This window comes from Esox lucius, chromosome 17, assembly GCF_011004845.1.
Source record: "Esox lucius isolate fEsoLuc1 chromosome 17, fEsoLuc1.pri, whole genome shotgun sequence".
NCBI classification, from domain to species: domain Eukaryota; kingdom Metazoa; phylum Chordata; class Actinopteri; order Esociformes; family Esocidae; genus Esox; species Esox lucius.
This window is the reverse complement of record NC_047585.1, coordinates 18,447,965-18,475,743: the sequence shown is the minus strand read 5'-3', so window position 1 is coordinate 18,475,743 and position 27,779 is coordinate 18,447,965. Positions and strand designations below refer to the sequence as shown.

The 27,779-nt window shown below is 44.2% G+C and overlaps 1 protein-coding gene across 6 annotated transcripts; it reads right to left on the bottom strand.

The window, feature by feature from the left end:
* Positions 1–1,177: 1,177 nt before the first annotated feature.
* LOC105017342 (death-inducer obliterator 1) lies at positions 1,178–25,606 on the bottom strand. 6 transcript variants are annotated; one of them, XM_029113784.2, is made up of 16 exons: positions 25,515–25,606; positions 21,995–22,103; positions 20,970–21,082; positions 19,586–20,693; positions 19,058–19,391; positions 16,755–16,985; positions 15,409–15,619; positions 11,965–12,496; positions 11,385–11,544; positions 11,000–11,116; positions 10,647–10,802; positions 8,953–9,103; positions 8,130–8,800; positions 7,801–7,890; positions 7,508–7,703; positions 1,178–5,470 (listed from the first exon to the last, which is right to left on the bottom strand). In XM_029113784.2, exons 3-16 carry the CDS (start codon positions 21,049–21,051, stop codon positions 1,761–1,763), a joined length of 7,749 nt encoding a protein of 2,582 aa, XP_028969617.2. In that variant the 5' UTR covers positions 21,052–21,082; positions 21,995–22,103; positions 25,515–25,606; the 3' UTR covers positions 1,178–1,760. The 6 variants fall into 6 exon arrangements, with proteins under 6 accessions (XP_028969617.2, XP_028969620.2, XP_028969619.2 ...); XM_029113787.2 differs by having other exon boundaries at positions 10,695–10,802; XM_029113786.2 differs by having other exon boundaries at positions 15,409–15,616.
* Between the last annotated feature and the right edge of the window lie 2,173 nt (positions 25,607–27,779).

Here is a 27,779-nt window from a genome sequence, read left to right as displayed (position 1 = left end):
AATAGGGGCACAGGAGGGTCTGATTTGTCTCTACACTAATTTGTCGCTCATTTTCATAAAACAATGCAGTCTTTGCATTATTTATGTGCACTACATCGACCTCTTTGCCAACACATTTCATTCTGCAGGGAATGTCAAGATCATACATCAGCTTGTGAGTAGAGAAATTAACTGTGGAGCAGAGGTTCAGTGACATGCACGTGTCAGCATGTTACTCTTGTAATTGTGTTATTTTTGTTTAATTGCAGAAACTTGCAGAACAACCTTCACATCCCTTGCACCCTGAAGTGTCTGGGCACCCTGTGTTTCCCCAATACCACTGGTGAGGTGACATGCTGGTTGAGGGAAAGCTTGACAGTATGAAGGAAAATGCACTCAGCCAACATTTTTGCTGACACTGAACACCAGTGTGTAATTCAGTTACTGAGCATTTTGATATTGGCTCTATAGCGGAATAAATCACATGATCACTGCAAATGGCCAACCCCTTCCGCTGTTCTTAAATAGTGACATCACAATGTCTCAAACTTCACTACCAATCACAATCAGAGTTCTGGTGTGTTGCAGGTTGTTTGGGTGGGTGATTAACTGCTGAGTCTACTTAAACTGGAAGAAAGTCACTTTTGGGGTTTCCCAAGAAAGCTTCCAGGGGTGGCCTTCCTAGGCCTTCTATGATTTGAGGAATAAGAAAATATATTTTGTGCATATTGTCTTTTACATATTTGAAAGGGGGAGTTACATTCATTTATTTTAATAATAGGGTCTGTTGTAAAAACACCAGTTCACGTTCAAACCACCTCTCCCATAGTGCACTTGTACTCACTTTAGGTTGACCAACTGACAAAAGCTTTAAAAAGGTTTTCAAATAAAAAAAACTAAGAGGAGACGATTACTCCTTTTTCACTTAACTTTTAAGTCAACTGAATGTCCGCAGCCAATAAATTAGTGAATTAATTTGACCATATCAGTAATTGTTCATGTCCCAGTGATTACAGTGGAGAAGGGGGGGGGGGTTCCCATGCACCCCAAAACATTTCTTGTGAATAGATGCTGTGAAGCACTATCATTCCACTGTGTTCATGCATGACAATTGTTAATTATTTACAAATATATAATCTGTTTCAGACACAGTGTCTTGACATCGCCAAGCAAAAATACAGAATCAATTAAACAAATATTTAGTCATAAAGTAGGTTTAATTGGCCAAGTATAAACAAAATCAGGATGTTTCAATGACAACTGTCGACTGTTATTAAGATTAATATACAGTACTTCCATTCAGTGCTGAACTGCTGAACACACAAGCACAAACTGTCCCATTAATTCAGACTGTAGCAATCAAGGTTTCCTAAATCCTCACATTATCCATTCTCAATATATGGCTTATAATTTCTCTACTTAGAAAATTGTGATTAAAAACATAGCATTATATACACAAATGCATTCATATTTACATTCCAAGGTGAGGGAGTTAATCCGTTACTTCCAGGTGATTCTTAGAAAAGGTACATTGCCAGGGAATACGTACACGCATGTATGTAAATTACATGGTATCACAAAGTCAGTTGAACTTAAGTTATCGCAAAAATTCTTTAAATGTGATAAAATTCATAAAATATGAAGTGGCAAAAGGAATACAAAAATGCTCCAACTACAAGGGCATCAAATGGAGAAAACCATTGCAAATAACATCTTTTTACATTAACAGTTTTGATGCTGAAAGTGAAAATCACAAAGTGATTGACTACACTGAAAAGACATTACGATGTGTTTTTATCATTTTCCACCTCTGCGGGTTTATCGCTCTCCTTAGGGACATCACATTTGTTAGTTTCTTTTTTGTCTTCTCTCTTCTCTTTGCTTCTGCTCCGGTCCCGCCGGTCTCTCTCCCTCTCCCGGTCCCGGTCCCTTGCTCGGTCTCGGTCGTCTCTCCTGTCAGGCTCTCTCTCCTTGCCTCTGTCCCTACTCCTGGACCTGTCCCTTCTCCTGTCCCGCTCCCTGTCTCTATCCCGCTCTCTGACCCTGGGTCTGTCTCGGTCAGAGTCTCTCCGGTCAGAGTCTCTCCGGTCAGAGTCTCTCCGGTCAGTCTCCCTGCGGTCAGAATCCCTGCGGTCAGAATCCCTGCGGTCAGAATCCCTGCGGTCAGAATCCCTGCGGTCAGGCTCCCTCCGGTCAGTCTCCCTGCGGTCAGGGTCCCTGCGGTCAGGGTCCCTCCGGTCAGGATCCCTGCGCTCTGGCTCTTTGCGCTCTGCCTCTTTGCGCTCTGCCTCTTTGCGCTCTGGCTCTTTGCGCTCTGGCTCTTTGCGCTCTGGCTCTTTGCGCTCTGGCTCTCTCTCCCTGACTCGGTCTCTTTCCCTGTCTCTCCTCTTGTCTCCCTCTGGTTCCCGATGTCGTTCTCCCTCCCTCCCTCGGCTGCGTTCCCGCTCTCCTCGGTCTCTCTCCCTGGTTCGGTCCCGGTCCCGGTCCCACTCCCTCTCCCGGCTCCAGCGCTTGCCCTGGCTTCTGTCCCACAGCCTGGCGCCGTGGGGCCCATCTCGGTCCCTCTCCCTCCTGCGGTCCTCAGACAAATCCCTCTGCCTCTCCTCAGACATACGAGAGGAACTGGGAACAGTCTCCCGTTCTTTTTGGGCCCCCTCAAACCGACTGGGCCTGTCACCAATACGGGGTTCTGAACCCTCTCTGGTAGAGCTGTTTCTTCTCCTCACATCGGGTGAGTGCCGGCGCCAGTGGTCCTCCCTGTGGGAGTCTGGGCTGTGGCCACCCATGCGGTTCGGCAGAGCCATGGGGCCCTCAGGCGTTGGGAGCAGTGGCCCACTGTGGCGAGCTGGTCTCAATTCCCCTGGACTGTCATGGCGATACCTGTCAGGTCCTCCGAAATGCTGCGGCATGGCCCCTCGGTGGTCCTGAGGGGGTCTCTGGTCCTCATAGGACCCCCTGTGTGATGGTGGGGAGGGTGCTCTAGACCCCCGGAACTGGTTAGGTGGATGGAAGCGCTGTCCACCCATATCTCCACTGGGAGGTGGGCCTCTGCGCCCCTCATGCTGGTTGTGGGGAGGTCCTCTGTAGGAGGGGCCAGGGGGTGGAGCCTGGTTGTCATTGTACAGGTGTGCAGGTGGTGTCTGACCCTGCTGATGGTCCATGCCCTGCTTGTAAGACCCAACACTGTTACTGTTGTACTGATCTATAGGGCCTCTTGGTGGGTCAATCATGGGGGCTTGGGGCCCATGGTCCACAAAATGAGGAGGACCCCTGGGGCCATGGAAGTGGGAGGGTGGGGGTCCTCGGTTGTCATAGTGGCCTGGGGGTGGCCCTGTGAAGGGCGGAGGGGGGCCTCTGGGCCCAGGGAAGTTGAATGGGGGAGGAGGTCCACTGAACCTTGGTGGAGCTAAACCGTTTTGCCCATCAAATGAAGGAGGTGGGGGAAGGCTATGGCCCTCCATGAACTGGCCTGGAGGGGGGCCCTGCTGCCCCATATGCTGGGGAGGCATGGAGCCCATGGGGACATTGAACATCTGGGGAGGTGGAGCTCGCTGGCCCATTGGCTGAAACGGAGGCGGTCCTCTAGGTGATATTATGTTCTGGGGTGGAGGTCTGGGCGGGGCCTCATACTGCTGCTGATTGCCTCCCCACTGGTTCTGATAGGGAGGATAACCAGCCTGAGGAGGCCCATACTGGGGGTACTGAGACTGGTTGCTCTCCGCTTGCATGGGTGGAGGAACCTGCAAGGGGGGCGGATGTCCCTGCATAGGCAGAGGGCTTGACAAGGAAGGGATACTCTGCATGGGCGGGGGATGTGACATGGGTGGTTGTCCAAGCCTCGGGGGTGGACCCTGCATGGGCAGGGGTCTGAGCTGGGGTGGAAAGCCGGTAGGTGGCGGAATGTCAGGAGGACCTCCGTAGTCCATGTAGCTTGACGGTCCCATATGTGACATGTGGGAGGGGTTACTGTCCACCAAGGTGGAGCAATCTTGGGTGACATTCTGAGCAAGTACAGGAATTGTGGGGGACGCAGAGGAGTTCTTGCTAGTGGAGGTGTTGAAGTAGCCAGAGGAGGTAGACTCTTGGCTGTTCTGCTCAAAACTAGAGATCTCCCCTGTTTTTAAAATGCTGGCCGCATTTGGCCAAATACTGTATTTGTCAATGCCACTCTTGGTTGGGTCGATTTCCTCCGATTGCACTGTTCGATCTTCCATGTAACTAACCTCGACATCAGGTTCTACATGCTCACCTAACAAAGGAATGGACACCTCGGCTGTGTCTGATTCCAGGAAGGGAAGAGATTCAGTGACTATGTCCTCTTGGGTCAATGGTGTCTCTGGTTCTTGGATTGTAGCCTGTAATGGCGGTGTGGTTTCTGTCACGGGGGAAGGAGTAATCGTCTCCTCTTTTTCTACGGAGTCTGAGGTTAACCTCCTGGGGTCCCGACTCTGTCTGGGGTCCCTGCTCTGCCTTGGGTCCCGTCTTTGGTTAATCAAAGGAGCAGCACCGGAGGAGGATTTCACCAACTCATCAACCTTTTTGCCCAGCTGCAGGAGCTGACTGTTCGCCAGCAGGGGCGGCTCTGACATCACGTTGTCAGCGACTGAGAACGACACAGCAGATGTCCCTGTGTTTGACCTCTGCTGGCGGATGGATTCCTCCTGCTCCTCCAGCTGACGTTTCTGCTCCTCAATCTGTTTATTGAGATCCTCCAGCATCTTCTGCTGTTCAGTCAAACCCTCGCTGGCCTTGGTTTTCCCAGGGCCTTCAGTCCTGACCTCTTCGAAGATGGTGTCATCCTCTGGGTCATAGGCCACGTCATCCACATCCGCCGTCTCCGGCTGTTTGACGGGCTCAGGTTCTTTAGGGGTTTTCTGTGGCGTTTTGTAGCCCATGCCTGGGTCATACTCCTCCTCTGGGTCATACGGCCGGTCATCCTCATCCTCCACCTGCTTCGAAAGGTCCCTTGAAATCAGGCCGAACTGCTGAACAATGGGATCGAGCAGAGCAGCGGGGCCGGCCGAGACGTCAACAGCACCATGCTCTGAGGGGGACATGGAGGCCTCCGAGTCGTTCCTCTTGTTCCCAAATAAGGTCTTAAGGATGGTCTGAAGGGGCGTGGCGTTGGCAGCAGACGACCCGGCAGTGCTGGCGGAGGAAGGGGATTCTTTGCCGGTAGCAGGGGCTTTGACAGAGGACAGGAAGGACAGCACTGACGAGGCAGCCATGGAGGTTTCTGAGGAGCTGGGAGGGGGAGGTGTACCTGGAGGGGTCGTGCTGAAGGGAAGGTCCTGGGTGTACTGCAGGGCTTTCTCTGCTTTGACTTCAGCCTTGATGGAGGCGGTTGATTTTGGAAGGCCAGTGTCATCTGGGTCTCTGATTTGGGTCTTGGAGCGTTTCTCCTCGGTTTCCAAAGAGGCTCCGGCACGCTTCTTGTCCTTCTGGCAAATCACCAAGCCTAGGAGGAGATTTGGGCGCGCTGGTTCAAGTCCTACAAGATAGAAAATTAAGACAGAAGTGAACTTTCACAAATATATTTATGTAGATTAAACAGACGTGATTAAGATTACATTTCTAAAGATACAATCCACTTAGTGTGAAATGAGCGCTTGTTTCAAACACACTGTTCAAACACAATCCTCCAATAGAGGATTTCAGAGACAGAAAATCACATTATGAATAGGATATCATTTTCTAAGAACACAATCACAACAAACCATAAATTATGACAAATATGCTGATTTAATGCCACAGGATGGTGTTCTGTATCTATTTTTTATTGATAAAAAGAGCCACAAAATTCCTCCTGCATAATCAGATGATAGTATAACTAAATAGTTACCAATGAACAAGGAATGCAAACCTTTTTATAGAACATAATAGCTACACTACTGGCCAATCGACAATTACCCATGATGCTTTAGGATATGTCTGTACATTGCATAAGATTGAATATTCCTTTTGATCTAACAATCTCATCGCACTTCATGTACAAACACATTGACAACATTTATTAAACATATAGTCTTGTTAAATCATAATACATTACCATGAAGTCACATTAAGTGCTCATTAAAGGACATTTCCACTTGACTCCATATCAAAAAGACAAATCCTGTTTTGTGGTAAAGTGCATTCCACTCATTTTTTGTAAAACCTATAACTGTTTTAATCTCAGATGTCAACAGATCATGTAGCTGGGCTTTTCAATCTGAACAGTGTTGCTGAGAGCCACAGATTCTTCTGTTGTTCTTGAGCTTCTTCAAACAGTAACATTTCAGTGGGCCCATCTCTGTGTCCAAGGCTCTCCAAGCTGGCTCTCCATAACTTACCATGTCTTCCCAGGCATTCACTCAGTGTGTTATGGAATGGGCTGGATCCAGGTCAGGTGCTGCCCCTTCAATTATGATGTGGAGGTACTGGAGATGTAGGTAGACCAACTAATACAGCACCCGGAGTGCCAGTGTGGAACTATTTAAATGTAGCACACAGAGTGGCAGTGTGGAACTATTTAAATGTAGCACACAGAGTGGCAGTGTGGAACTATTCAAATGTAGCACAGTGGCAGATGTCATTTTCAGAAAAATCTTCACTCGCTCAAACATTTTTCACTGGAGTTAAATGCAGTAGAGAATAAAAATTGAGCCTTAAAAACACCAGGCTGAGACTGACATCTAAGACAGCACCAACCTGTGATGCACAACATCCTTTATTTAAGATAGAAGTGTGATACAAGTTAATATACACACAGAAAACACAGAGGGGACAGGAAACGTACAGAGGGATGTTTATGGAGGCAAAAACAAGTGCATGATCATGCCCTCTATTGCATCACAAAATGAATTAATGAAACAAGCTCTCATATCACACAAAGGAAAATAAAACAAATGAAGCCCTGAAGGTACTTACCACTCAACAAAACCATTGATTTACAGAATAAGAACATGTCTTCCTGTATACGGAGTTTGACACTTAGTTACATTAAATAACGACCAAGTTTTTCTGGATGAGTTGGATGAATTTCAATGTCAAATGTAATACTCTAATTTCTGTTTGGGTGTTGAGATTATTGGGGGAACCTGTGTGGGTGTTGGGCTTACTGGAGTCTCTGTGTTGTTGTTGTTGGGGGCCTCTGTGGGGTGTTGGGGTTATTGGGGGCCTCTGTGTGGGTGTTGGGGTTATTGGGGGCCTCTGTGTGGGTGTTGGGGTTATTGGGGGCCTCTGTGTGGGTGTAGGTGTTATTGGGGGCCTCTGTGTGGGTGTAGGTGTTATTGGGGGCCTCTGTGTGGGTGTTATTGGGGGCCTCTGTGTGGGTGTTATTGGGGGCCTCTGTGTGGGTGTAGGTGTTATTGGGGGCCTCTGTGTGGGTGTTGGTGCTATTGGGGGCCTCTGTGTGGGTGTTGGTGCTATTAGGGGCCTCTGTGTGGGTGTTGGTGCTATTGGGGGCCTCTGTGTGGGTGTTGGTGCTATTGGGGGCCTCTGAGCAAGTAGTGGATTTATCGGAGTGCGTCTCCCTGCAGATGCTTACCTGGCCCATCGAAGGGTAATAGTTTGGAGGGCAGGGGGTCCTTAGAGCTCAGGGGGATGAGGTACAGGTCTTTGATTCGACGATTGTTGTTGGCGACCACTCCAAAGCGTTTCCTGCTGCTGAAATAAGAGAACAGAGAGACGTAGGCCACCTCCTCTTCTTCTGTGGCTGGGTGGAAGCGGATCAGACACAGCTCCTGGGGACGGGGCCAATACAAAGAGAGCTGTGACCTTACGTACCTCCACCACAAGGTGTAGAAAAACCTCACATTAGATTGTGGCAAACAGCCTTACCTTGGACAGAGATGTCTTCAGTTTCCCCACATAGTCCCAAACTGTGCCGGGGGAGATTCGGCCTCCGATGTGGATGGTGTCAGGCAGATCCTGTACAGGGGTAACAATGTCACCGAAAGATTATTACCTGAACTCCTCTCAACCAGTTCAAACAAGCAACAGAGGGATTCTGTCCAAAATGTCCTGAATGTTTCACTGTGATCAAATGCAATACTTATCAAGTTGTCCACGTAAGAATTTAGTTGAACACTGCATTTTTATTTGCTCACGTACATAATTGTTTTTAAACTAACTCTTCATTTACTTCTTTAAACTGGGGAATAACCAACCTCTTTCAGGTACTCAAAAGATCCTGACACCAGGTATGCTTTGGTGACAAACTTGGCCACTGTGTGCATGTTGACGAATCCTTTCCACATCATTTCTTGACCATGGAGGAAGATGGCAGTCTCGCCCTCAGGAGGAGGCTCTGATGAGGCAGGCTTCTGCAGGACTGGTCTGGGGATGGCGGCCGGAGGAGCCGGGGGCATGGGGAGAGGTCCCTTGGGCACCACCTCCACCGCTGCAACCACAGTGGCCTCTGCTGAGATGGCTGGTCTTGAATAAGTATCGGCTGGTAGGGGTGCTGGAGGAGGTGCCTGTATAGGTCTTGAATATGACTCTTGCATGATGGGTTGTGAATCCGTAGCGGTCGGTGCCACCGTAGAGGTGTCGGGGGCAGAGCTGTGTCTGGCCATGCGGGGGTCTCTGCGCGTGATACTGACGGAGGAGACAGCTGGTGCAGTGACGGGGGCTGGGGTCTGGGGTGGAGGTAACAGCATGCTGGTGTCATCCTGGTAGGACAGGGGCTCGGGGACTGGCGTTTCACTGCCAGGATAAGAGGCCAGGGCACCTTCTCCTGAAGAAGACCTGGACAAGCGTCTCACCTCTTGCCTCACCTCAGGCTTCTTGGAAAGCCTGGCCTTCTTGGCTGCTGGTTCATCATCTGCAGACTTCTGGCCTGAAAAAGGGAGACAGAAGCTATTTAAATCTTTCGATAAGCTAGGTGAAGCATGGAGTTATAAAGATTATTATATTTTCTACAAGAACTTTCAGGACATACACCACAGCATACCGTAAAATCACCGTCTACATTTTTTCAGAAATGTTTACCTGTACAGATTTTGCAATTGAGGTCAAAGAGGTGGGCCCTGTGTTCGGGCGTGGTGTCCCTCATCATGCTGAAGATATCTGGCAGGGCACTGCCACTCTTCATCCCAGCCTGAACTGACCCAGATGGGGTATAGCTTGCTTCCTCTGGTTCCTGTACACATTTGAAAAGTAAACCAGACAGTAAAATCTACCGATCTTCAATAAATTATCTAAACAGCATTTAAAACCATAGACACATTTTCTGATTTGTGCAGTTTTGTGTAACGGTCAATCCCTCTCTTACATCGACTGGGAGGAATTTATGCCCACTCTCACAGTACTACTTAAACTGTGTTCTGATCAAGGGATTTATTTCATAAACAGCCCCCAACAGTATTTTAATAGGATTAAGAACTGAGTATTGACTAGGCCATTCCATAACCATCTCTTTTAGCCATTCTATTGTAACTTTGCTTGTGTGTTTTCAGTGTTCAGCTTCAGCATTTTGGCAGATGGCCTTACATTCTCCTAAAGAATTATCTGGTACAACATCAAATTCAAGGTTGAATTAAAAATGGCAAGTTAGCAAAGCAGCCCCAGACCATAATACCATCTCCTCTATGCTTTACGTTTGGTATGAGGATATTCTGCTCAAATTCTGTGTTTTGATTTTGCTAAACATGGCATCTGGCATTGCGGCCAAACAACATTTGACTAATCTGTCCAGGGCACATTGTTCCGGTAGTTTTGGTCTTTATCCATGTGTTTTCTGAAAATGCTGAATCTTGATATTGTTTGAGAGCAGATGCTTCTTCCTTTTTGACCTCCTATGTAGGCCACGTTTGTGTAATCTCACTCTGACAGTTGACTCATGCACTTTGACATTGATTGTGGCAAGAGAGGCCTGTAGATCCCATGATGTTACCTTGGGAGACTATGATCTGGCAGTCAGCTCCCGGCCTGAGTTTTGTGGGACAACCTATCCTATATAGATTCCTAGTGGTCTTGGCTTTTCTCCATTTGCAGATGGACTTATGTACCTCAGACAGTGGAATGATGTACTTAGAATTGCTTAGAAAAGGCTTTGTAACCCCTCCCAGACACATGGGCATAATCTTTTTTCTTACCACACACCCATATGGTTAAGACCAAACCAGACCATGTTTCTAATCTTTATTAAAGACTGGACTTTGCCAGGTACCTCTCTTATGAGTTGCTGATCCTTTGATTCTATTTTGCTCCACGTAAATCAGATTTTAAACATTTTATGTGATGGTAAAGGTAGGGGTGTACTACATTTGTATACATAAGGAAATGCCATTTCTATTTATTTTCATTGCATAAATCTGTAAATTGTGATTTGTTAAATTTGTTTACCTTTATTGGTGAATGTAGTGAATTTAGCATAAATATCCATGTGTCCAAATATGTTAAAAAAAAAGAACTTCCAAGGGGAGTACTTACTACTTTTCACATGACTCATTAGATCTATAAAACAACAGCTACACTATGCAGAAGTGATGCATGAAGCAAATGGCAATGACTCGGCCAGTTAAATAGGGACAGAATAGGTTGGCAAGAGAATTTAACGAGAAAACCACAAAGTCACCCAGCACAGCGATCTATTCTTATGCTGGGAAAATTAAACGAAAGATAAGTGGAAGTGAAGATGTTAGCGGAAGTAAAGGACAAAGGGACAGAAAGCCACCACTTACTGCAGCTGAAGCCATGCGAGGAGACGGGGAGGTGCCAGAGATACATACGTCTCCGTCAGACATAGGAGGAGCATCCTCCATGTCCACATCATGGGGGCCAGCCTCCTGCCTATGACCCGGTTTGGACTGTCCCGTCTGGGATCTAGAACTGGAAATCTATGGAACACATCATAGGTCATCATCTGGGACAAAGGACTTAACGAAAGATTTAGTGTCTGTAGAACTATATGGATATATTGGGCTAATTTAGTTTATCTGGCCGTGATATTTAGCAGCACATTCAATCAAAATCATAGTATTCCTCTGCTGTAAATTCGGTGTAACAGGTAAACTGCATTTAAGATCCGTCTTACGTCAGGGGTGTCGGGCTTCCTCCACTCTGAGATCTCTTTGGCGAGCAGCTCATCTGCACTCAGCCTGACCAGCCTGAAAGGACTGACCTCTCCCCAGACCACCCTGTAGAATAGGCCCTGAGACAAGAACAATAACAATGTTATTCATATGTACAGTTACAAAACACGATTGGGGGAAACCTAAATAAAACATTGAGATACAGTGTATTTCAAATCCAAATTCACGTTGCCACTTAAATCACTCGCATTCAAACTACAGAATATACTAGAATGTAGAGGGACAGTTGTGCTAGGAAAATGTACATTGTCAACATTCACTGTATTTAGCGGAACATCCACAACGTCAGACATGTACAGACACAAACAGGTCGTCCTGTGGACTCACCTTGTTTTTGGGGTCTTTGAGATTGAACATGATGGACCTGTACTTATTCTTGTACTTGCTGTCTGTGCACAGGCAAAGATTGAACATCTCCTTCTCAATGCTGACAGCCAGTTTTCCCACCTCATTTTCAGACATGTTCAAGTCATCGCTGTCACTCACCCTGGTAGGACAGTGAGATGAAACACAAAAGACATTTTGTGTTATTACAACTGAGAGGTCAGTCAGCACCTCGAAAGCAACTTCCATTTTGTAGTAGTATATTTTCTTAATTTGCTGATCCCTCCCGATGAACCAGTTGTAAGTGACTCAGCTGATATCAGCCAATAAAATCAGAAGTCCCAACCAGTTTACTATATTCCAAAAAAGGGTAACAGTGCTCAATGGCAATGCCCACGCTAATACAGCCTTTGAACAAGAGAGGCATCTATCATTCACTATGGCCTAAAACAATTTATTACTGTCTAAAAAACATCAACAATAAAAGCACAGATCACATTCAGAAGCATGACCTTGCATGACATGAAGTTTAAGATACATTATAAGCTATTATTTCCAGTTTTCCAGAATCTATGGGACCCACCTCTTGTAGATGATGTCTGTGAGCGAGCGGCGGATGTTCTGTCTCATCTGATTGTTAGGAGGAGCTCGCTGGGACATCATGGGAGGTGCTAAAGCGGCAGGCTCAGGCCGCCGGGAGGAGGGGCCTGACGATGGGACTCTGGTGGGACTACGGCCTGCGGATTCTTTCTGCTGGGGCTGGGGCTGCTTCTTAGGGATGGTAAAGCTGGACTTGCCAACCCTCAGGGCTCCTGTAACATGATGGCGTGGGGCGTCTAGAGAGCCAGGGGCAGAAGGGGCCAGCACAGCAGGCGGCGGAGGTGGTTTCTTGGATTTGGGTGTTTTGCTGGGAGGGGGAGATTGTCGTTTCTTTGCTGACTTTGCACCGCTGACTCGAGTTGCTGATTTATTACGTCTTGTGTAGGTCTTCAACATTTTGGGACCTGGGGACCTCTTCTCTCCTTTGACTGGCGCTGTGGAAGCAGGGGACTTCTTCTCAGGAGGGGGTGGATCCTTCTCAATCTGGTCCTCTCCACTCTCCTTCTCTTCATGAGCTTAGGAGAAAAACAACCCTTATATTAAACACAGGTATAAACTACATGAAAAATCATAAACATGTGAGGTAAATTAAAATTCAAACTAGGTAATGTGATTGTTAACTGGGATTACAAATCCTCACTCTGAATTACTGACCGGCAGCATCTGACCAGTATGCATAAAGAACCCTGAACATGGCTGATTTGAATATCGAACCTCATGCCGTCGTTGGAAGATAAAAACCCCTTGACATTAGAAACAAAGCAAACCAGGTTTAAATGTAACATCCCCATACACTGAAAAAAAGCTACAATTTGCACACAACAAATGGGCAAACAAATGTAACTGAAGATCATGACATTTTTGTTGCCAGTGTAAATCCTTTTCAAATATCAGTTAAATCAAAGTAGTTCACTTTTTGGATAATCTTGTCCTCAACTCCACAGTATTTTAGGTGACAGGCTTTGTAAATGCACAGGCCTGTCTACTAAAGTGTATAAAAAGCAGTATTGTTATCTCCAACAGGAATGGTCTTGCATGAAGTTTTCACATCTGTTCAACTACAGCACAGGATCCCAATCAACAACACATCAGATAAATGGACTAAGACTGGAGTTACATGATAGAGGGGTTTCTCAGAAAAGCCAAATAATTTTGGTCTTTGACGAACTACCCAGTTGACTCAATCACGTTAACAATTCTCCCCAACCAATTGTTTGGCTGAGCTTAAAACTTACCATGATTAGACAAAAAAATCTGTAAACATTTCTCTCACAGAACTTAATGCTACCCATGTGAATGTGCCATTTTCTTCTCTAAAGAGTGCTGTGAAGCCAGCACTAAAGTGTAAGGATGATCCAACTCTACCCCACAATCAATACACACATTTAATATACTGAAAATATCTTCTTCTGGTCTTACAACTGAAAGTTCTGCTGTAGACTTTTTATTTAGCCTTCTTCCTGATCGCTGGCAACTGATTGGTTTCCAAGAGAGCCTTACCAGATTCTTAATATTTCTGTGTTCACACAAAATACACATGAAATATGTATTGTAAGCTCTATTAAAATCAACAATTGAATAGACCTGTTCAAAACCTATGAAACATATATCCCTTAAGGCTTTGATGGTGCATGACGACAGATGCAGAAATTACATTGTATTGTGTATGTCAAAATATAGACATCAATATGTGCTCTTCTGCAATGTTAGTTCATGACCATAGTTTGTGGGCTCTGACTTCTACATTCTGAATGACAATATCTTTAAATGCAAACTGGGAAAATTGCCCCTACCATCAACAATTACAAAACTGCTCATTGAGCCAAAGGCAGATTACCTGAGCTAAACCTGTTCTTACCTGTACAAAAATGACTCGCATTGTTTTAGAAACACCAAAATGCATGTTAATAAACACCAACTTCAAACAAGACAACCTGTTTAGACACAAAAGGTCATTAAAGCTTTTTTTTTTTAACTGAAACACCCATCTCTGACTAACACACAAATGTAGAAGTTCCAGATGTGCAAAACATAGTGAAGACAAATATGTTAGGAGTAAATCATGTATGACAAGTCCCTTAACACGGCCAGGAGAAAACAGCAGCTGGTTGTGGCAGATGAGCTGAATCCTGAGGCCACGAAGTACCAAAGTAGATGCCCACATAAGAAATACCTTGTGACCCTACTCACATTCCCAACATCCACAAGTAGTGTAACCACGGCATTTAAAAAAAACGTGTAACCTGAATATAGCTAGGAACCAAGGCAGAGTTCCTTATAGTGAAAAATACACTTGACTCTCCCTAAATATCATTGAATCATTTCATATCAGTAGAATAGAAGTGTGGTATAAGGGCCTGCTGCCAACATGCTCTGTATGTATAGTTGTCCACGACGCTGGTCTTCCACATCTCCTGCAGTCACATACAGTGGAATACTGTCTTCAATGGTTCAGCAGAAGAAACTTTAGACTCTGCGTCAGCTGTTCCCCGTCTGTCTGCTCCAGCCTCTTACTTCTTCTCATGACTTGGATCTGTGGCGTATGCTGTCTGCCTGAGAGCAACTGTCAGGACATCCTTAGTAATCCCAGACCTTTCATATAATCAATCAAGGCATCCAAAAATCTGTCTTATCACCTTTTATTTTATCACCAGAGTCCCAGAGGGAGTTTTGTAGCATGACATTCAATATGAATAATACTGCACCCTATTGGGGGGGAAAACAGCACGTAATTCACAAACCTAATAGTGAATACTCCCACTGCTACACTGAATAGATATATGGCTTAATTCATGGGCAATGTGTGAGCTATATTACTATAGGGTCCCCTGTACGAATCCAGGGATAAAAAGTCACTGAGACCTACCTGCAGGAGAAAGGAGGTAGGCACTGCCTTCAGATGGACAGCAGAGTTGGAGAAAGGAAATTGTGGAGAGATATTCAAACACCACATGGGCGCCAAAACAAGCATTTACCCGTCGGCACACCAGTAACCCAGGATTAGTCCATTTATGGAATAGTCACCCCCAACTACTGTGTTCTTCCTGGTTACTACCTTCAAACCAAACAGGGTTCAAAATAAACCCTAAAATACTTACCCTTGTATCCACTTACAGCAATGTGTACTTACCCGGTCGGTAAACCTGACTAAGTTTCCACGCCCTCCTGACATACTTTCCGACAGAATACACTTGGGCAACTACTGTCATTTTCTATTCCCACAGATACGGGTCATTTATCTAAGTTGCCATGAGAACCACATTCATAGAAAAAGGGCAAAAAGAAAAAACAATGTGGTTTTTCAAAAGAACCCATAAAAGATCAATGCATATTATACATTCAGCTGTCCGACGTGATAGAAGCCTATATGTGAGAAGATAAATGGCGGTTAAGAGTGGATTATTAAGACCTTCGAAGAGATACATACACGTTTTGTTTAACACTGTTGGTGGGGCTATAGGTGCAGTCTTTTCTGGAGTTACTGCATTGTAATTATGGTCGTTGGACCAGGACGACATGGTGGGTGGCGGGGGCTGCTCCTCGGCATGCTCCTCTTCGTCACTGTCCTTCTCGTTGTCCTCGCTGTCGGACGCTTCGTCTTCTATGGACTTCTTGGTGGTCTTCCTGCCGGAACTCTTCTGGACGGATGCATAGACAGACATTCAGCGACATCAGTATGATGGCACGGGAAGTGTTTCATAGCTAGATGTTCATGGTTATGTAATGCATGGTGATGCATGCTCAAATGAAGAATAATGTTATTCATGGGATGTGTGAGCAGAAGTTAACTGCATACCACATACAATGGGGTTGGTAGAGCTACAGCTCAATGAAGACAGAAAAACATTGACATTTACTGCAATTAAGAGTAATACAAGCTTGGTGGACAAGTAAAATGCTAAACATATAATGCAGCCAATTCGTACATAGCCCACCTGTAATTCAGACAGTTGAAAAAAGCTATTTGGTTTAAATATGGGAAATGTATTTATCCAGCGGTTCAGTCCCCCGCCCACAAGACGTACCTCAGGGTAGGTCTGTAGTTCTACTATGCATATGTTTCTGTAGTTCTACTATACATGTTTAAATGTATACTAACATCTCAATGTTATTTGATATGGTATTAGGGAGATTATGGAATGTAAAAACCTTCATCTGCTTATCTTAAGATCTGTGTTAGGTCATAATCTAAGCAAGGACAAACATTGATAAAAACAGCTCTTTTCCCGGAAACAGTGAATCATTAGGAAAAGAAAGGACCTTAGTCTCAACTATGTGCATTCAATTCAATAGGAGTAGCACTTCACCCTGAAAATAAGGTTATGTCTGCCATTACTGGACGGTCTGTGTATAGACTTATGCAACACAAACACTGAAGTGCATCATTTTTGGGTTGTACTTGTCCCATATGGTAATCAGTTGAAAGCATGCGTTACTGTTGAAAGAACGAGTAATAGGTTATGGACAACTTATTGAGTAACAACCCCAATAATAATGATGCAGTATAGCACCAACTTTCACATGCATGTTAGTAACTATTGACCAATGACAAAACAATCCATCTGCTTAATAATATCTCATCTCAAGTTATTACATTTACTAATATTAACATAACCTGTCATTGCATAGCTGGTTATCAATCAATGAAATAATCACACATTTTGCTAATTTGAAAATGATCAAGCTCACATTGGGGATAATGCATTTCCAAACAGTGTACTAACCAATGCGCTCACTGAACTAATGGAGGCATCTAATGAACTTCACGTTTACCTTAGAAGTTGCCCTGGAAACGGGTGGCTTTCTGTGTCCCTTGGCCTTGTCTTGGTCCCTCTGTTTGGGCTCGTCTTTCGGCTTGGGTTCAGTTATGGACTTGGCTGCCATGGCAGCAGCAGCGTGTCTCAGAATGCACTCGCTGCCGCAGTAGACCGAGTCCTTCAGGGCATTCTTCTCACAGCCCGGCCCGATACATTTGGGCAGATCAGACACGTCCTCCAACGCCGCCTGTTGAAACTGACAGAGGTCACACGGGTGCATAGTGCAAGACGGGCAATGGCACAGATTGTTCAACATAGGTTAAATGTATACACACTGACACAATGAGTAGGGATTGGCATCGGAATAGGTTGAGTATGGTGTAGTATAGCAAAATGGGACATCTACAGTGGATATAAAAAGTCTACACACCCCTGTTAAAATGCCAGGTTCTTGTGATCTAAAAGAATGAAACAAAGATAAATCATGTCAGAACTTTTTCCACCTTTTTGACCTATAACGTGAACAACTCAATTGAAAAACTGAAATCTGGTTGTATGCGTGTGCACACCCTGTAACTAATACTTTGTTGAAGCACCTTTTGATTTTATTACAGCCCTCAGTCTTTTTGGGTAGAGGCCATTGCAAAACATTAATCTTCTTCTGGTGAAGCCATACTTTTGTGGATTTGGATTCGTGCTTTGGGTCGTTGTCATGCTAAAAAGTGAACTTCCTCTTCATCTTCAGCTTTCTAACAGACGCCAGAAGGTTTTGTGCAAAATTGCCTGGTATTTGGAACTGTTCATTATTCCTTCCATCAAGGCCCCGGTTCCAGCTGAAGAAAAACAGCCCCAAAGCATGATGCTGCCACCACCATGCTTCACTGTGGGTATGGTGTTCTTTGGGTGATGTGCAGTGTTGCTTTTGCGCCAAACCTACATTTTGGAATTACGGCCAAAAAGTTAATTTTGGTTTCTTCCGACCATAACACATTTTCCCAAGTGCTTTTGGGGGACTAGATGTTTGTTTTTGCAAACTTCAGCCGGGCTAGGATGTTTTCTTTGTAAGAAAAGGCTTCCGTCTTGCCACCCTACCCCATAGCCCATTCATATGAAGAATACAGGAGATTGTTGTCACGTGTAGCACACAGCCAGTACTTGCCAGAAATTCCTGCAGTTCCTGTGGATGTAAGACTTTTGGAACCCTCCGTGACCAGTTTACTTCTCATATTTTCATAACTTTTGGAGGGATGTCCAGTTCATGGTAATGTCTCTGTTGTGCCATTGAATGGGATTGGTTAATTCTGAATACAGCCACATCCCTAGTTATAAGAGGTTATGCACACTTATGCAACCAGGTTATTGTAAGGTTTTTATTTTACATTTTCTAGAAGATTTCAGTTTGAATTTCAATTGTTCACATTATAGGTCACATTAAAAGTGGAAACAGTTCTGACATGATTTATCTTTGTCTCAAAAACCTGCCATTTTAACAGAGCTGTGTAGACTTTATATCCACTGTTTAGGATCACTTTGTAGAATCATGTCTCTAACATTCACTAGGCTGTATTTTAAACAATGAGGTTAGGGTTAGGGTAACCCTAACCCTAAAACTTGTGCTAGCAGTACAATAAAATTCTTAAAAAGGGTATTCAAAGTTTTGTATTGGGAATCTTTCCATGTGTACAAACTGTCCCATTTTCACAACAGTACTCGCCCTATACAGAATATTTAAGGGACTGATGACAGAAAAAGATGTGAACGCCATTTGTTGTCTGAATAACCATAGGGTTTCCCAAACTAGGGGTCGCAAAATGGAGTTTCAAAAGTGCTTATTTCATAGAAAACAAAGCAAGTCCAAATGTCTATCTTTTGAATGGAATGAACTACAATATGACCCTGCTGACTCTAAGATAAAACACAGGAACATGTACAGAATGAGGCATTGGTTTCCCTCAACTCCCACAAGTAAAGCAGAAAAAGACCAGGGGCCATATCAGACTGGGGGAGAACAACATCAACCACAATGCTCTTTCCTACACAGAAGTTTCTGAATCATCGCTGCCCAATGATCTTCTTAATTAGTTACTGGTTGTTCCGATACAAAACCAAAATCTTATTTTCAGATGACGGACATTCTCTACACACCCGACTTAGAGTTAGTAAATGTTTTATTTAATCATTAGTAGTATCCTGCTAGTAATGGAATACAAACCTTTTGAGTACTCACGCCCTAATGTGGAGTACGTGATTACTGGTTACACCTGAAAGGATATTGGCTATCTTCATCTACAAGGTCTGAGAAAAGAATTGAAAACTTACCGCCTGAAAAATCTTGATCTTCTTTTTCCCGCTGGGGTTGGTGGTTTTCTCTATCCTTCCTTTGATCCCCAGGTCGTCCCCGCCCTTTTCCTCTGTCCCGGCAGGGGCCAACGGTAACGGAGACGCCAGCGAGGGGATTTGCTCAGCCTTGCGGGACTCGTGGGCCACTGTTTTGGGTTTGCCGTTGGGCTTGGCCGTCTGGCTCTTCTTGGCGGTACAGTTGGGGCAGACGTAGTCCTCCCCGTTCCTCTCCATCAGACGCCCTCGAGCCTCCGTGATGCCCACGCAGTCTCCGTGGAACCACTCCTCACAGCGATCGCAGCAGATCATGAACCTGGGCGCACACACACAGATGGCTTAGCAGAGCACCACAACACAAGTTGAAGGGTTAGGAACATGGAACCTGTCGTAGTAGAAGAACAAGCTTATCACTAAAGTTAACTAATACCTAAACCTTGCAGATGGATAATGTAGGTTAAAGTAAACATTTAGTACTCCACAAAGCCATTTACCAGATAAACTGCTTACCGTTTGTTGTGTTTCTGCCGACAGATGCAGTAGAGGGCATTAGGGTCGTATCCTTCATCGTCACCAGAGTCACTGGACGATGAAGACGAAGTGGACTCGTTATCCTCATTTTCAGCATCATCTTCCTGGTTGTTCCGCATCTTCACTACTCCCCGGGTCTTAATATTGGGACCTGTTCCCCTGCCTCCAGCCTGTGCAGGACTTCTGGACCCGGAGGCACGCTTGCCACTGGTGTCTATGGTCCTTTCCTCGCTCTCTGGTTCCTCCTCTTTTTCTGTCTGGTCTTCGATTACAACGTTCTGCTGCCTCTGCGTGGTAACCTCTACATTAGAGCTGCTCGTTTTGTCATGCTTCACGTCCTCATGTTCCTGGGGCTCCATGCCTTGCTGCACTTGGGTCACCTTGTCCTCCGGCACCGCGGGCCCCTTGTCCTCCGGCACCGCGGGCCCCTTGTCCTCCGGCACCGCGGGCCCCTTGTCCTCCGGCACCGCGGGCCCCTTGTCCTCCGGCACCGCGGGCCCCTTGTCCTCCGGCACCGCGGGCCCCTTGCATGCATCTCCACTAGCCTTGTCATTGTCAGAGCTTCCACCATCACTGACTGAGCCGCCCTGGCTGCTGCCACGGCCTTTAGCCAGCCGAGTTGTCCTCTTCCGGTTCCTCGTCTTCCTCACCGGGGAATCTGGTTTATCATCCACAGACTTGGCCTCTGCGTTGCCATCGAAGCTAGCCTCAGAGGCTGTCTCCGCATCCGTAGGGGTCTGGGAGGGAGGGTCCCCCACCTCATTGCTGCTGGCTGCACTTCTCCTACCCACCGTGCGCGCTCTCTTGGTGGTGAGCAGGAACTCCTCCAGCTTGTCGGTGCGCTTGGCCTGCCTCCCGCTGCGCCGGACAGGACCTAACTGGCCATCCTGGCCCTCGGCCGCATTGTCTCCTGGCATTTCTCTTTTGGCTATGGTGGTTCGACGAAATCCCCAAGTCTTCTGGTACTTGCTTGTGGTCTTGGCAGATTGCTCAACCTTCTCTAACTTTTCCTCAGTAGCATTGTCACGGTGCTCTTGGTCTCTTTTCTCTTCTCTGCCCTCTTCAACTTTGTCCTCTAGATTAACTGCTGACGGAATAGAGGCATTAATGGCCACAAAGAACATGTTGATGTTAAGTATAAAGATTTTTTTCAGGTAAGCTTATTAGATAAGCCATTCAAAAGGTTTAAAGGAAAATGGCTACAAAATGCCTCATTTGAGTGTCATTCTATTAGTCCTGACTGAACATCCCAGTTAACCTACAAAGAGGAACTGCTAATTTTCCGAATGTGCAAAGCCTATTAAACTGAGAGAAACATGACGTCCCCCTCATTGCCAAGGGAAAAGAAGCTAGTCCAAGGTACCTTGAGAACTGCTATCCATACGGTCCTGGCTCTGCTCTGGCTCGGGAGCTAGAGAGAGCTCAGGGCTCACATTCTCCTCCATAGATGATGGAGTCACTACTTTCAAACAGTATCTACAGTTAAGAGAAGAGCACAAGATATGAGCTGTGAGATAGCAACTATTCAACTCCATTTAACTGAAGAGCGTGGTGAATCTGGGGAGTGACATCGAGCAGCTATTTTGTTTTTATTAACTGTGGTGGAATGGTTAAAAAACTTATTAACCTAAATAAGGGATGGACAATGACAATGGCTCAAGGGCCACATTAGGCTTTGAAAATTTGACAGAGGAACAAAGCGTATTTTTATGTGACACATTTGACAAACCCAATTTCCCAGCCAAAGAATATGATTTGGCTGTAGTTTACCCAACTCTGGTCGTGTTAAACTAAATCATAGTTAATTTATAAAACCCTATTACACATCAGTACTTGTCCCCAAAGCTATACAGATAACCAGCTTGAAAACCCAAACAGCAAGTCTCTAGAAAGGCAAAAACCTAGGACGGAACTTAGAACCAGGTGTTGACCGCACTCTCCTGGCTCTACCAGTGGCAAATAGAGAAAGAAATGAAGGCCAGACCGTAATTCAAGCCAAAAGTAGTGTGTTAACTAAAAGAGCAGCAGAGTAATTTATGAAAATTCTGAAAACCAGAACAGGGTCTGTAAATCTCACAGCTAAAACAGTTTTGCAATGCAATATTGTAACACCTGGCTGCTAATTGATACATTAAACAACCACCAATATATTTGCCATTGGAATATTAGAGATTGCAATTACAGAACCTCTAAATTAACCCAACTGGGCAAAATAGCTGAATTTCATCAAATTAATTGAAGACAAAAATAGAGCAATGTCTAGAACAGGCCTAGTCAGTTGGAACGTCTAGGTTCACAACTCTGTTCAGTTTACAATGACAATGGACATTAGATGTCAAACTTGAGCACAACATCTGTCCTTTCTCAGTAATGGGAACATGAACCTACCCTGTCACTCTGTAGTGATGTGGCTCCTTTGATCAGGAAAGTGTTCAGTTTCTGCTCACAGCAGATTCTAATGAAAAACCATCACAGGTCTGCTACTTGGATCTTGGACCTGTAGATGAGTCATAACATACATTAAGTATTTAAGGGAACAGAGAAATTAACAGTAAACACTGAAAAGCACAATGACAAATTAGCCCCCATTCGTCTCCTAAATATAATGTGTTGGACTTTTTCTGGAGCTTGTCGTGAACAGCATCTTCATCAAATTGATTTCCATTAGTCTTAAAATGATAACACACATTTGCAGGCCATATTGCCACCTTCATCCAGAACTGAAACAGAAAAGTGTTTATTTTTATTGTAGGCCTAATCAAGAGGCCAGATAATTCCTCATTACCATCTAAATTATTTCAGTCAAAATATTTCACCCTGTGCCAAATAATGATTATAATCAAAAAGCCAAAACAAAACTGAAACCTTATTAGAAGCAATCCTAAAATTCCGTATGGAACAATATGAATAGTGAAATGCTAAATCAACAAGACATTTTGCTGCTAGGCATTATGAGGATTATGATGCATCATCAATTCGACTATTAGCAAAACCTTTAGTACAAAAAAAACAAGTAGGATTGTAAAAATACCAGTCAGCCCTTAAGAGTTCAATGTAATAATTACAAGAAACTCCCATCATAGATTACTGTAAAATTCCTGAACTCAGACCAGCAAACTAGAGATGACTAAGAAAGTACTGCTGACAATCTGTTCATAATTGGCAAAAAACAATATTTGAAACCTATTTTGAAACCTTGATATGTTACAAGAGTTATGAAAGTGAAAATATTTCTACAGAGCAGGTTGCTAAATCTTAATATCAGTCCATACTGTCAATTCCTCTGACACTACATAGGATACAACGCAGGCAAATGTATATTCAAAGAGCTTGTCTCTGATAATCAAAACCATTGTATATGTGCTCAGGGCTCTGTTGACATTTCACAGATCAGCTTATATTTTTGTGAAATCCTCAAAGAAAGAACAGGACATGTTTTTATTAATTTCCTAAAACATGAAATGCCTTTGGGATAAATTATCTGGTATGGGTGCGGCAATTCTCCAAAAGGTGTACAGCTGCCCCAGAGAGAGACTCTTGACCGGGCTGAATACCCTTTGGCAAGGCACCTGCAAAGACCTAGACCGCAATGCTCTTCAGAGGATAGTGTGAACAGCAGAGTTCATCGCCAAGGCTGAGCTCCCTGTCATCCAGGACCACTAACCCAGATGGTGTCAGAGGAAGGCCCCAAATACAGTCAAAGGCCTAACTCCATTCACAATGTAGACAGCCCCTAAGCACTTGCCCTAGCCACAATCCCTCTCAAAACCGGATGCAGTGCCGGTCCAACTTACAAAAGCTGCCCCCTCGGCCTATAATTTAGCTTGAGGGGACGAGAACAACCTGCGGGGTTAATAATCAACCATAATTCGATGCAAACGGTCATCACGCGACCAACGTCAGTGGTCACAAAGAGTCCAATTCAATCAGCAAAACTACATTGTTGTGTCTAACTGGAACTTCACTATGTAGTCATACTTCACTATTCAGCTACGCACCTGACGAGAACTCCATAGCAGGTGTGCAAACATCGATCATCACTTTTGCAAGTATACCCAAACGAAGTAGAATGTAATTTAAGGGCAGAAGATGTAGAGCTTTAAAGCGGTCTAAATGTTTGGCGTCCAGGAAAGTACCAGAGCCAACCATGTTGAAGCAAAACATCTACCATCAAGCTTCAAGTCTAACAAACATTACTCCAAAAATAATTACTCAATGGTTACTAGGGAAATCTCCATTGTCCCATAGTTCTACCAACCCTTTAGAACTGCCTTCATACCCACATCAACATTTTAAGTCTGTCATGTTCCCAGGTCACTATAAACTGAACTAGGCATGTAAACCCCAACTACCTTTTACTCCATCCACATCGACTCAGTACTTCTTCCTGTATAATGCTAGTGTCAATTATTTACTTTATACATATTACTTGAGTTTCTACAATAAAACCTTTATTTGTGCTGTGTTCTGATTTCTTTCGCCCGTGTGGACTCTTGTCAGTAAGCATGTCATGATTAGTCGACAAATGTTGACTCGTCAGTAAGCATAATTAGTCTACAAATGTTGTCAATAAAACACTTCATTTATATTGGTCTTATTATTTGTAAATGCAACTGAACTCTGACTAAACCGAGATTCGACAGTGTTAGCATTAGCTGACAAACGCAATGCATAAAAAATATTTTTACCACTCGTTATTACGACTTACCAACAGAGGGAGCACATGCAAAAGCCTGAGCGGTAGGCCCATTGATAATTGTTACATTTATTTGAAACAAAACAATTTAAAAATGTCACCCATTGAATTCAAGGAATGAAATCAATAACGATTTTAGGTAATTAGCTGCGATTCAACAGAAGACAGGCACAAACAATATGCACCACTGATTTTGGGGGGAGGGGTCAATATAACATCGACTTCGTTAGCTAAGCTACCATGATGTACTTCTACTAGCATAGGTCAGTGATAAATCACAAACGTTTTACAATGTGCTATCGATTGCTAACTAGATATCAGGTAACTTAAGTCTTTAGTTTTAATAATATAATGAAATTATAGTACACATTGAACATTATACGCATTGCAACACATGTTCGACTAGCTTTTAGTTGACATCTAGCCAAGCTATGTAATCTACAACTTAAAATCCCGACAGTCCCGACAGCAAAATGTATTCCGAAGCGACACTGCAGAAATAAAAGCAAGCTTAAATAAAATAAATACATCCTACTAACCCCAAGACGGTTGCAGATCGTAAGAAATCTGCGAGCACCGAGAAATCTGAATGGAAGCTTTAGACTTAACTAGCGTGCAAGGCAGGGGGATCAAATGAACGGTGAGCTACATTGTTGCTACGGTCAGTAGCTAACGCGAAACCATTGTCGGGTGGCCAAGTATTAGTTATAACACTTACCGTACATCCATGTTTTTTTGTATTGCCAATTGAACTTAATTAGCAACGTCATTACTGTAAAACATTGAAACTCGAGATGGATATACACTCAAAGCACTACGTTTTCTAGTTGCTACAGTAGTTGATGTACTGCCTGGTTTGGCAACCTAGAAGCTTGCTGTGATTAGCTAAGTTACGTGACCTCCGCAATAAGAACTCATACCACAAGACAACATGCGTCATTAAAGCAAACAAACACCAACTCAGTTCAACCTAAAATCTTTAAATGTACGATAACATTATTAGCTAAGCTGCGTTATGTCATCCGCAAATGACATTGCAAAACGTGTAGGCCACAACCAGCAGCACCATGTTAAGCATGTACTGTAACCGTAGCCTTTTTACAAACGTTAGGTAGTTACATTAGAGTTAATGCTTTCATATCATTGACACGTATACATTGATTTACAAATAAAGTTGAATTTGGGCATATAATGAGTTGCAATTCGACCCACTTGTAAGCATCGACGATATAATACGTTTTGTACGGTCTCCGTTCAGTCCTCCATTTTCGTTTTGGTTGTTGTAGCTTGTAATACGGAATGGCGCTGAATGGTTTACGTCTTGTGCGCAACATTAAAAAGTACTTCCGTGTCACTGAATTTTGGAACATTTCAAAAGAAATGTTACCAAATATAATAGTAGAAACGTGTCATAAAATAATATTTATTCACGATCTATGTCAAATAACTGTCTAAACATATGCAATAATTCATATTCGTTCATATTTATGTGTCATTTGCTTAAAATGTGGGTTTCAAGGTCAAATACATTCAGCCAATGCAAGTGTACACACTGTATATGAAATTAACTACATATACATTCTATGTGCCACTGTAAATTTATTGTGGGAAATACACTGGAGAGTATGTATTCAAAATATGGTTTAAAATCATGGGGCACTGTGTTAATGCAAGTGTTGCTGGCTTTTTCGTCTGTCCTGGCTGTGGCATTGTGGTCCAGGGTGGCAACTGGAGCTCAAACCTGGGTGGAACATGGATTAAGTAGCACAACACTGTGGAAATTGTATCCCCATAAGGACATACTGGGGGAAACGTGGTGTTTGCATTATTTTTGTGCAACATATTCACTGGGCAGACATGCCTCCCCCAACCATCCCTCATACAGGACCTGACATGTGGCCAGTGAGTAGGCTGGACATCAGGACAACATAGGACAGTCACAGCCATGCATCTGGCCACATCATACATATGTACGTACACATGTATAGAGATTCACACAGTGACCTGCAATGAATTAATGAAGAGGAGCACTGCTCTTCAGGCCTGTGGATTGCTGAGGGAAGTAGAGTCCCAAAGGCAAGCTTATTTATGCCTGCTTACTTATGTTCTGCCTTGGGTCAGGAATGCCATTGATTCCTAGTCTAGAGACCCTGGGAAAACGAATTACTTTCAAAGACACCGACTCTAGGGGCTCGAAGGGCAGCCTAGGAAGAGCTGACCACACAGCGTGAAGGCCACAGCCTGGCACTGACCGGGTCTTCGCTGGACCCAGACGTCTTACTCCCTTCGAGAACTGAGAGAGCAAGTTTGGTGGAGGAAGTTCTGGCACTCAAATGCCAAGACTGGTCCACTTAGAGGCTTTCATGGGCTAAGCCCAAAGCTGGAAGAAAAAGTTAGATTTATATTCCAGAAAACACAGTTAAGAGTTTAACGTTTAATTTTGTATAAAACTCTGTGGTTTGGTCAAATCTGGTGAGAATTTCAAAAAGTGTGTTTAGTTTTGAGAAAATGTACTACATATTAGGGAAATGTGTGTTAGCAGTTGTGATTAACTATCATTAATAATTGATAAAAAAAAAACATTTAACCATCAATCTACACACAATACTTTACATTTTTTATTTGTGCCAAGATATTTCAAATAACAAATTTAAGTATCTTATGTACAGAAATATTCAGACCCTAATTCAGTATTTCGTATAATCTTCATCCCAGTCTAAGGTCCTGTGCACTCTGGATCAGGTTTTCTTCAGGTACCTTTGTTTTACTATGTTCTTACTCCCCCTCAATCCTGACAAGTCTCTAAGTTCCTGCTGCTGAGAAGCATCCCCATATCATGATGCTCCCATCAAAATGCTTAACCGTAGGGATGGTGTTAGTCAGGTGCTGAGCGGCACCTTGTTTTTCCTACACATAGGGCTTGGCATTCAGGCCAGTAGTTTGATTTTGGTGTCATCAGACCTGAAATGTTTTTCCTTATGCTCTCAGTCGTCTTCTAGGAATTGATTCTGTATAGATGCCATAAAGTCCTGATTGATGGATTGCTGCACACATTGTTGTCCATCCTATAGGTTCTCAAATCTCTGCAGAAAAACTCTGAAGCTCTGTTACAGCAGCCATTGGGTTTTTGGTCACATCCAAACAGATGCCTTTCTTGACTGTTACAGTAGTTTAGCCATGAAGCAGATTCAAACTTCAACTGGAAGCCAGTGTAATGTGCGAAGAAGCGGGGTGACATGGGAGAATTTGGGAAGGTTGAACACCAGACGGGCCACTGTATTCTGAATGAGTTGCAGGAATTTGATTGCGCCGGGATCCCCACCAAGAGTGAGTTGCAGTAATCCAAATGTGAGAGTGCCTGGACAAGTACCTGTGCTGCATCCTATGTGTAGGTAAGGTCATACTCTACAGACGTTTTTGAGCATGAACCTGCAGAAGAGAGTCACCCTCTTAGTTTTTGCGGAGAACAACAGCGTT